At 30.7% G+C, this 12068-nt stretch overlaps 1 protein-coding gene across 1 annotated transcript; it reads right to left on the reverse strand.

Annotated features, from left to right (window-relative positions):
* Window positions 1-500: 500 nt before the first annotated feature.
* On the reverse strand, window positions 501-9183 carry LOC115705459 (uncharacterized). Its single transcript, XM_030632796.2, has 16 exons — window positions 8669-9183; window positions 7731-7906; window positions 7338-7503; window positions 7133-7185; window positions 6492-6635; window positions 6184-6288; window positions 5955-6080; window positions 5610-5810; window positions 5093-5199; window positions 4841-5003; window positions 4641-4706; window positions 3970-4063; window positions 3738-3850; window positions 3408-3478; window positions 1699-1852; window positions 501-1242 (listed from the first exon to the last, which is right to left on the reverse strand). Exons 1-16 carry the CDS (start codon window positions 8979-8981, stop codon window positions 802-804), a joined length of 2493 nt encoding a protein of 830 aa, XP_030488656.2. The 5' UTR covers window positions 8982-9183; the 3' UTR covers window positions 501-801.
* Window positions 9184-12068: the final 2885 nt, after the last annotated feature.

Genomic DNA, 12068 nt, shown 5'->3' on the forward strand with positions numbered 1-12068 from the left:
GAGGAATGTTGATTACAATTAATGGTAATAAATAAAAGATAATTATTAATATTTATAACAGATACCAAATAGTTTAAAACATATAATTATGATTATTTTTCACTATGTAAATAACACTATAATTATAAATAACTACATATTCAAAATTTAATAAATTTTACATATTAAATATACAATCATAAAAGTAATAATATAAAATAATTTTTAATTTGTAAATAATATTATATTAAAATAAATTTTATTTAAAACTTGAGTAAATAAATTTGTACACACTTATAAAATTTTGTAATATATATTGTTATAAATTTCTCATTAAAAAATCCCCTAAATTTTAAGAGGTTTATGAACTAAAAGATAAAAGAGTCCTTTAGAAAGAAAATATAACATTCGGAACTAATAAAATTATTTGCTACAAGCTTCAAAAATTGTTTGTGTTATTTTAAGAAGGTCCAAAAAAAAAAAAGAAAACTCAAAACATATAAATCTATGACACCCTCAAATACCTTAAAAACATGAAAACTTGTGTATCTGCATAGAAGCTTAAACTATACATGTTGGGAGTTCATTATGTACATGAACAACAATAACATGCCACCCTCTCACACCTTTAAAATCAAACACTCCGCCATTGCTGAAATATTAGGATTGCTCTAGGACTCAGTTTAAGACAATAGCTTATGCATCATCTTATTGAACTGATATTGTTTTAATAATCTGCTCAAAAAGGAAAGATTTTCTATCAAACTAACCAACCTTCTTGTTCCTTCCAAGAGGGGGACCGGCACCAGCTCCGCTACAGATTCACGTGCTCATTGCATACTGTTTGGAGGAAAATGATAATGGGCCCAAGTAGGCTTCCGATAGGGATACTACAATGCGATGACAAGCTAAAGCTGAAGCAGTAACAAACATGACCAAGGAAGCCCAGTAGAACTTCAGCATCAAGATTGGATTTTTTCTAGCAGACTTTAGAACATGTGAGAAGATCACTTTGAGTCGTCTATCTCTCAAAATAGATTCATAATCATATACACGTTCTGATAATCTGGAAGATGAGCTTAGCACTTTTTTGTTAGTACCGATCGCTAATATCACCCGAGAACCAGAGTGAGTTGTTGTGACGTCTTGTCCTAATGCTTTAAAAATCCACAAGTATAATATGTCCGCAATGGCCATGCAACATTGCTGTCGGAAGACTTTTGCCTCCTTGGAAATCACAGCTTGAATCAATGAAGCTCCGTTCTGTTTTTTATTTTTTTTTTGGAAAAAAAGAACATTTAAAAAGTCAGTTCAGGAAAATGAAATCTAATTGAGAATAAGGAACAAGCCATATTGTTTCAGTATATCAATTCTCCATCTGATGTTCTCATTGAAATCACAGAATCTGCTCATTGGAAGTGGTACATCTTTTTCATTTAATACACCTCATGTAACAATGTGTACTCAAGGAAGATTAATGTAAATATGATAAGAAATCCCATGCAGAAACATAGCTGTATAAAGATAAAGGCACAATGCACAAGGACAAGGACAAGGACAATGTGGTGTACAAGCATATTTGTGCTGATCTCGATTTTGGTGGATTTTCTTCTTGTATCAAAACTCATCAGCCAGAAACTTAATGTGCTCCATAAAGGAAAAATAAAATGGCATTATTACGAAATGAAGGGAACATTTTTATAAATTAATGATACTCACAGCAGTCATCAGGAGTCTTCTCAGCACAGCACCATCTTTAGATGGTAAAATCTTCAAGACCAAATTTGCCAAATCATATACATTGTTTGACCTATTTGATACATGATCAAGGGAAGTTTCACTATTTGTTTTAATAATCCGGCTCAATCCTTTCCTGAAAGGTGTAATATAATTATAAACATTGATTCACTAAGGGCATTTAATAACAATAATTTAAATAATTTGTTATTTTTTAATTAAAAAGTTGAAAATGATAATTTAATAACAATAATTTAAATGATAAAAATGTTTCCATTTTTATTTCTTTACAATAAGAATCAACAAACACATTTATATCTTTTCAAAAATAAAAAATGTATTTCAGTTAGAAAAATTTACATATAGACCAGAAATTTGAAAAAAATTACAAAAATATGAAAAAATTTTCATTTTTACTTTTTGAACTGTTTTTTTACAAAAATACCTCCTCAGTAAAAATAAATTATTTTTTTAATTGTTTTATAATTTATTTATAGTTGTATTATAGTTTTCACGAGTTATTAAGAATACACACCCTAAAAAAGGTAGACTTCAGAATAATTAAAAGGTCTTGTAATATATATCTATATACACAATTAAAGGTCTTATAATATCTATTTTATATAAAGTGTACCTATATAACTGAAATTCTTGGTTTATGAGAAATTCATGGGTGACTTTTAATTTTTATTTAATAAAATATTATTTATATATAAAGTAAAAAAATCTTTTTTCAATATGATATTTTTTTAAACCAAAAAATTAAACAATCTTTTTTAAATTAACAATCTTTTTTTTTTTTAATTAATAATCTTTTAAACTGTCGACCATACATTAGAAAGTAGAAACTAGAAAGGAGGTTGAAACAATAAAGAAAAACAACAACAATAAATAGTTTATAAATATATTTCAATAGAAATTTATCTCGAATTATCAAATTCTTCCAAATTTATTTGCTCTAATATATATGACATTTTTATAAGTTTTGTGTTAGTGTAATTATTACTCACTTTTCTCTCCATAACACTCTTTTCTTTTTTCATCAACCTAGCAATTTCTTCATCAACTAAATTAAGCGAGAAGATATACGTACGTAATATGTATTGATTCACTACATATTTTGTTTTATAATTAATTAATTGTTAATCAATTTTTTTTATGTATCTCTATAATTTTATTTCTTTTATTAATGTGAAACTTTAGCTCTAATTAGTTTCCGTTTATCAATTTCTTTTATTTATCAAAGAAAAAATGGATAATATATATGCGGACCCGGCTAGAATGAAAAATGCAAAATACAAAAATTACACTATTGTCTCTATCAAAGAAAATGAAGATTGAAATCCACCAATGACTATCATTAGTTTTCTTATCTACAATTTTTAGACTAATGCTATCTTCAATTATCAACAATTTAGAGATTGATTTTTAATTTTCTTTTTATCTTACCCCCATTTAAGTAATGTTTCTTTAAATATTAGAACATCAATTTTTAGTTTATTTTTAGATTAACTTAAGAATATATTTAAATCATTAAGTTTTTTTAAACACTAATATATTGCATTAATATAAAAAAAACCTAGCATAAAATTTAATATACGTGCATCCCACGTAATTTTTTGCTAGTATACATATATATATATATATATAAATATATAAAAGAACCCTCAAAATACATCTATCAAGCTTACCTAGTTGCACCTGCCCTTATAAATAGAGCAAGCTTCTGCCACTGGAATTCCTTCTTTTTGTTTAAGACCACCTGAACATATACAAGCCATGCATCATGCAAATGTAGGGAATTGGTTAAAAAATTAGTGGGAATGAAATTTGAATATTTGACTGTAAGTTGTCTATTAATAAATGGGGTCTGCAAACGAAAAATAGGAGAATAAACTAACATGACCAATTTCAGGCTAAAGGTTTTTCACTTCTAATGTTACTAATGAAATAGAAATTTAATTATTATGACAACCTGTCTAATATTCATGGAAGTCTAAGATATATGAGCCATTTCTTACCGAAAACAAAATTTTATTTGTTGCAGTTGAATTTTCTGTAAGCAGCTTCTGAAAGACGTAAGGGTATGCAGCTTCAAATGTTTTGAAGCTTTTGTCGGCTGCTAGTGCAAGACCTGTGAGAACAACACATAAAGTAACCGTGAATTGTTTTAAGAGGGGAGGTGTTAGCAGTACAAGGTTTCTGAAAGAATTCGCTAATTATAAGAAAAAGTAAGCAGATTAAATTATTTACCTTCAAAAGATGCAAGGGAACGGAGGAGAAGTGTAAAGTATGGTGGCATGCGAAAGTGGTACTTAACAGCTATGGAGAAGATTTTAGCCAGAACCTTCAAATCAAAGTCATGTAAAGATTTAGCCGGTATTAATATAAGATGTTAGAGAGATCATCTTAACAGAGGTACAAAAAACTGTCGCAAAGAAACAAAGCAACTCAATTAATCAGACCCACAAAGGGCTATGGTGATTACAAGTTCACAACTATGAATGCTATGAACATAAGAATAAAGCATAATATATCTCAATTCACTAATCTACTCATTATATCAATGCACCATCTGAAGTACGGAATTATTCCAAGTGTTCCTCAGTAAGTCTTACCACGTACAAGAAAGAAATTGGTTAATGCAAATCTTGTCTATAGATTATGGAACTTTAAGCCTAATAATGTATATTGAAAACAATTTTAACTAAAGATCTCTCATTCCAGGTGTTGCGTTGTTGTAACAATGCTCCCATGAAATGCTAAGTTGACACTTACAACTGATAATGAATTTAACAATGCAGAATCTCTTCCTCCGTGTATCTTGATTGATGAACTTATTACTTAACCGAATTTTATCAGTGAGCATTGGTCTTTTGTCAAAAAAAAAATGTAAACTAAGAATATTGAAAACAGAATTTTACCCTGCTGAAATTCAGATTAGGAATTCCATCTCTGATTTCTACATCCCCCAGTGCATATTCGAGATCCTGAAAGATAAGTACAATCAAATTATAATTTGTTTGAATGGCGTACAATTTATAGCAAGTGAAACAAACAAATTTCAACTCTATATCAGTAAGTATAATATAATGTCATTCATTAACTAATTAAGATATTATACCAATGTAACACGTCGGAAATTAGTCCCTGGCCTTATGACATCCATCTCATCCAGAGCATTCACTAGCGATGCCCAGTCTCCATTTACTATGTGCACTATGGATGCAAGCATAGCAAATTGATGTTTCTTTTCCACCCGACAAAGTAAACCGAAGTCAAGAAAGCTGATGCAGAAATCACAAGGAGGTGATGAACTAACAGATGCATTGGAATTATTCTAGTAAATTTACTTATTCACACGCAAAATAAGTACCATAGTTGTCCAGAAGATGTGTAACGCAGGTTTCCAGGATGTGGATCAGCATGTAGTAAGCCTGTTTCCACAAGCTGGATGAGTGTTGCCTCTACTCCTTTGTTAACCTAGTAGAAGCACAGCATAGATAATTTTTTTTACAGGATAAAAAAGTAGTAAGACACTAACCATTAAGTAATATTTTTTTTTTCTATTTAATTCGCCATCTAACTTGGCAACACTATCAAAGGTAAGCCAGAAAACAACTGTTTAACTTTATTCCTCTGTCTATCACTGTATCATTAGTAGGACAAAACAGTTCCATAACAATATCTCCGTCCATTTTTAACAAATCTAGCTGAATGTTAACAATAACTATGACAAAACAATTTCTGGGAGTAACCCAAGATAAGATAAATTAAACTCGGCCAGATAAATCCATCTTCCATTTACTTATTTTGTTTTCCAATTAATTTGTTTCCCCTTGCAAGTGAACTGTACTAAAGTTCAAAAATTACAACTATAGCATATTACTCACCATATCAAGAAGGCGCCCTTTTGCTTCAAACCTCTGCTTCTCTGTATACGATAACCAATTATCATCTGAGTTTCCAGTAGACACAGAGAGAAGTTGAGTGGGACTATCCCCCACAATCCACTCCATAGTCAAAACTCTCTTTCGACTTAAATTTTGAAACACTTTTGGCACACACATGAATGAAAAGGAAGAATGAGCTTTCTGTACCAAGAAAACCAAAGGTCAATAAAAGCAACAGAAATATAAAAGGGAAATTATCTTGGCAGAAAGTAGCAGAGTTATGAGATATCTCTTCACAGAACTGAATTCGATGAAAAAGAAAAATGACACAATTAGTGCAACTACCTTAAACTCAGATGCGTTTGCAGCCTCTAAATTATAATCCAACTCCCCTACTAAACCTTTACCAAGCTCATCAGCATACAGACGCAGGTCACTTTTTCTCTTCGCTATCTTTTGCAGTAACCCAAGCTAAAACAATTATAAACTATTGTATTAGTGTCTTCCAAGTGCTTAAAGTTTATAAAAAAGAAACCCACACACACACAGAAGGCTAGTAGAAGTCAATACAAACCCCAAGCCGAAGAATATATGCATCCCGCACAATCACATGATGCATGTTGGGCCGCTGAACTTTCACAGCCACATTAGATCCGTCAAGGGTAGTTGCAGAATAGACCTGTATGATGCATACAACAAAGAGGAAGTATTTTTAAAAATATGCAGTAAAAAAACAATTATATAGGAGGGTTATGAAATACAAAAACATCATTTACTAAAACTATGAAATAGTAGGTATGTTAGTATGTTTTGCTCTTTTTTCTCTTTTGTATCTATTAATCATTTACCCCAACCATAAATCTCATCTACAGAAATACCCACCTGGCCAAAGGACGCTGCTGCAACAGGTTCCTCAGAAATGTAGCTAAAAAATGATTCCAAAGGAGAACCTAACTCTTCCTCAATAATTTTCATAGCTATGGTTCTAGGAAATGGAGGTATTTGATCGTGCAAATCAGACAACGCCTGGAAATCAAAATCAAGAAGAAATTAAACTAAAAAATAAAGCCCTTAATTTATTATCTTATCGTATGTATCTGATCTTGCATCTATGTTAATATCATGAGCATAGGTGTTAATTCCTCTTATCAAATATATAAAGCCACAAGCAAAATTAACTTGTAGTATTACATGGAAGAAAATAAATAAATAAAACTATTAACATGCACACCATATGGTGATTGGTGAATATACCCAAAAACTTGATTCTGAGCTTCGGATATCTAATAGTTATTTGAACATTCCTAAAAAAAAAATCTACAATTATAAAAAAAAATAAGGCAAAGCTCTTACATATCTTCTGTTTTCAGATATAAGCAAAAGTAGAAGTATTACCATACCAATTGGGGCCAACTAGGTTTTTATTATGAACAAATAACTAACTAGCAATGAAACTCTGCTTTCAGATGCAAGGAAGAAATAAGCTAATGCTGGAAAAGCTGGATAATTCTTCATGATCTGACCTTGGCCATTTCAGTACCAATAATGTCTGGCCTTGTTGAAAGGGACTGACCAACTGCACCAGCAAGCAAAGGCATGTAACTAGCATATTGGTAATCTTGTGACTGCAGAGGAAAAATAGAAGTGCCAGTATATAAACAGCAATGGGGGAAGCAACAAAAAGTGGAAATCTAACCCAGATATTAACTTCAACATAACAATGCTAACCTTTAATAAATGTGGGACCTAAGTTAAGCATTGTTTCTTTCAGCACAACCCCAAAATTGTACTGTGACATGCTGCCATCAACATCCTTATCCACACTCGGTCCCAAGAACTTTCTCATCTTAGAGGTTCGAATTCTAATAGCGGCAGTGGCAAAGGAAGTAAATACCTTAGAGTACACAATATACCATAAACCAGTTAAGAAGGCATTTTCAAAATTTGTATAGAATTTTGATATTTACATATAAGGCTCAATTTAACAAGAGAATTTAATAATAAAAGAGTTTATTTCTGATGATATTGGACCATAATCATGACCTTAACATGGTATCAGGAAACAATATTAAAGAATATGCATAATTCAAACACAAGATCATATCAAGTAAGTTAATCTACCTCTGCAAGTCTAAATGCCACTACATGTGGCCTACAATTAAAGTAGTCAGCAACTTGTTGCGGATCATAAACTTCAGGAAGTGGCTTAGACCAAGTCTTTGACAGAATGTTGAAATAAGTAGCATATGTCTCCAAGGCTTTGAGATCAGCCATGAGCAAATCGACCCCAGAGAGTTCTGTCAGAAGACAAATTTCAATATCAATACAAGTAAACGAAAATGTATTCAAAGAAAACATTCAGCACTTCACATAACCAAATCGTCCAAGTACACATTTAGACAAAAGTTGGCAAAGATAATGTACCAATCAAGCCAACATCTCCATTTAATTCAATGGTGTCGAAAAATCCCGCCTATGAATTTACATAAACTATCCAAATTCACTACTGAAATTCTTTGGTCAGAGCATTTCTTATTAAGAGAAATTTTAATCAATTTTTTGTTATATGATGGTATCCATTATAGTTTTTCGAGGCATCTTCTTTTCCAGAAATTTTGAATAATTTAAAGTGCTAAAAATAAGATTCAAATATTTAGTTGCAAACTTATCTGCATCTGCTTTATTTTACAAGTACTATTTTAAACTTTATTTTCGACACAAATTATTCGGAATTTATCAAAAACAGACATAATTCGATTGGAGCAAAAGTGATGACTCATCTCATCTTTGCTCATATAATTTGAAAAGAAAGAAACTATGTGTTAGACTGACCTCCTCCCAAGTCTATTAGGAAGCCTCCCCTTTATGGCAGATACTGCTTTAAACTATATCATACAAGAAAAAAAAAATGTACAAACAAAAACGAACTTTTCTTATAAAAATGAAAACTTTAGTTCACACTAACCAAATATGATACTATCTCTAAAATACAACTTAGTTACCAACTAAAAAATAAACAAGACAAACAGAAAAAAGAGGAAAAAAATATGAAGGTTGACCTGGATAGGAAGGTTGAGGCCAAGAAGGGACCGGTTGAGGAGACGCATTAGGATCTTCCAAGTGCCTAAGCCATACAACATCGTCTACGGCTTTGGAAACTTCCGGAATTCGAAAAGCCTTGTTAGCCCATTTCAACCCTTTACCAATACCAGTCTTGATAAACTCCACGTCCTTCCCAACCACCGAAGCAAAGTGCCCGAAATCACCAAAAGCCCGTCCCTGTTTCCGCTCTCTTTTCGGCGCCGCTTTGGTGCTTCTCGCTGAGCACAGAACATTGGTCGTCGCCGGCAACGACGCCGCTACCAAAGCCATAGGCGACCGGCGAGGAACCAAAGGCTGGTATTGGGTTTTTCAGTAGTACTGAATTTAGGTTTATTACTGTGATTTTTGTGTGGTTTGTTGGTTTGTTTTTTTTGCTGGATAACAATGGCGAAGTGAAGTGGGAATGAGTGGCGGAAATCGAGCAGAGCTAAGTTGCCGAGTGGAATGAGTAATCTGATGTGGTTGGGTTTACAGCCCAGTAATTTTCCATCAGAATTGGTTGGACCCACCAAATCAAAATGGGATTTTTACACCAAAATTTTTAATTTTCTTTTTACTAAAAATACTGTACAAGTTTTATACTCTGTACTGTGTTAAGATTTTACTATTGTTCTACTGTTATTTTTAATTGTTCTATTTTGTTGTTTTACGGTTGTTTTATACAGTATTTTTGTAAAAAAATTCTGTGTAGCAGTAAAATTATAAATTTTTATCCACAATTTAGTATTTTTGTAAAAAAACTTATTAAAATTGGGATAATTTCAAAAGAAAAAACACAAAACAACAAAAAAAATTATAAAATTACAATCTATACAAAATTTTTAATATGTTACGGTTTTTTAAATTTAATTCACATAAAATATGGTCTTTTTATATTTTTATGTTGTACTCTTATTATCTTGTTGTTGATTATTTGTTATTTGTATATTATTTTTTTATTATTTTGATGTTATTTTGTTGTTGTTTTGATGTTATTTTCTTGTTACTTTCATGTAGTTTTCTTATTTTTTTTTTGTGTTTTTATAAAATACCGTAAAAATATATGTAAAAAAATAAAATATAAAAATGTAAAAAAATTTACAAAAATTAGTGTTTTATGTAATTTACACTCCAATATTAAAAAAATTAAAAAATAAAAACTTAAATTAATTTTAAAAAATCAATCTTAACATTTTTTTTTTACATTATTTTGTGTCAATTTCAATATGTAAAAGAAAATTATATATTTTTTAAAGAACAAATGCTATTTTGAATCTTTTATTTTATAAAAATTATCAATCAGACTCTATTTTTTAAATGACAAATCTGACAATATACTTTCTAAAATGGTATAGAATAATACTCTAAGTTCAATTTTGTCAATTATTTTTTAATTTAACCAACTTGAAATAAGTTTTTAGTACAAATAGATGAAAATATATATATAATAGTCTATTCATAACTCTTCTATAAGTTAAATTATTATTAAGTTTATTTTAACAAAAATTGATCTCAGAGTATCATTTTGTGTTATTTTAAAAAATATAGGATTTAAATTGTCATTTAATAAAATAAATGGATACCTTTGTAATTTTTGTAAAATATAGGGTCCAAAATAATATTTATTTCTTTTTAAATCACATATAATTTTTTATTTTTTTTTAATAAAATTTCATGTAATTTTTTATTTTAATTTTTTTGATTTAATATTTAAAGTATATTTTATTTTATTTTAGACAACTTTTTATTTATTCCAAATTTTAGTAGAAAGTTGATTTCTATTTCATGTTTGCAATTGTCACATTATAAATTGAATTTTTGAGTTTTGATTCAATTATTTCTTGTAATGATGATCAATAATGTGTTGCTACTATGGAATAAGGACTTTATGTTCTTAGACCAGATGAACCATTTGCGCTTAATAACGAACTGTTTAAGATAGCTAAACCTAGAAACTATAAAAAGCAAAAGATCGATAATAAGGACGAAATATATCTATGACATTTACGTCTTGGTCATATAGGCCATGATAGACTTCGCAGGGGAACCAAAGGTGGTCCATTAAAAAATGTCACCTCAGGTGAATTATCAGTTTGTGAATCTTGCCTACAAGGCAAAATGATAAAACGTTCTTTCTCTGCAAAAGAAGAGCGTGCCAAAAAACCACTAGAGTTAGTGCATTCAGATCTTTGTGGACCACTAAATATCAAAGCCAGATGTGGTTATGAGTATTTTGTCACTTTCATTGACGATTACTCTAGATGTGGTCATATTTACCTTATGCATAAGAAATCAAAAATATTTGAGAAGTTTCGAGAATTTTTAACATTGGCTCAAAACCAATTGGGTAAAACATTAAAGATCTTGCGAACTGATAGGGGTGGAGAATATATGGATATGCAATTCAAAGATCATTTAATTAAACTTGGAATTGAATCCCAACTGACTTTCCCAAGCACTCCACAGCAAAATAGAGTTGCAGAAAGAAGGAATCACACTCTTTTGGAAATGGTTAGGTCCATGCTTAGCTACTCACCTCTACCTACGTCTTTCTAGGAATATGCAATTCATATGGCAACTAATATTTTAAATGTTGTTCCATCTAAATCAGTCCCTAAGATACCTTTAGAATTATGGAATGATCGTATACTTAGTTTATGCCATTACATAATCTGGGAGTACACTGCGTGTGTCTTAAGAAAGAAATATGGCAAGCTAGAAAAGCGAATTGAAGTTTGCATGTTTGTCGGGAATTCTAAAGAGACTAAGGGTGGACTATTTTATAGTCACAAGAATGATAAAGTGTTTATTTCTACAAACGTCACTTTCCTTAAGAATGACTATATTAAAAACTTCAAGCCATAAAGCAAAGTAGTATTGACGGAAATGATTTCAGAATTAACTCCAACAAATGTTCCATCATCTTCTACTTAAATAGAGGAAATCCCACTCCCTCGGTTAAACCAATGAAAGTTGACACAATTGAGGAAACTACCACTAATGTTCCTATTCAGAAGATCATAGCTCCTCATCGTAGTGGGAGGGTTTCTACAAAACCATCTCGTTATGGCTTGGATGGTGAAATCAATATAGTTGTTGGTGACGGTATTGATGACGATCCATTTAACCTTTAAATAGACGATGGCAAGTCTAGAACATAAACAATGGTCGACCGGCATGGATTCAGAAATGGATTCCATGAAGAAAAATAAAGTCTATGAATATGTAGATGCACCTAATGATTATCATCCAATTGGATGTAAATGGGTCTACAAGAAGAAAAGAAGTGTCGGTGTAGAAGTCAAAACTTTTAAAGCTAGAATTGTAGCAAAGGGTTATACCCAAAGAGAAGGTGTGGACTATGAGGGTACTTTTAGT

The sequence above is a fragment of the Cannabis sativa genome, chromosome 1, assembly GCF_029168945.1.
Source record: "Cannabis sativa cultivar Pink pepper isolate KNU-18-1 chromosome 1, ASM2916894v1, whole genome shotgun sequence".
Classification (NCBI taxonomy): domain Eukaryota; kingdom Viridiplantae; phylum Streptophyta; class Magnoliopsida; order Rosales; family Cannabaceae; genus Cannabis; species Cannabis sativa.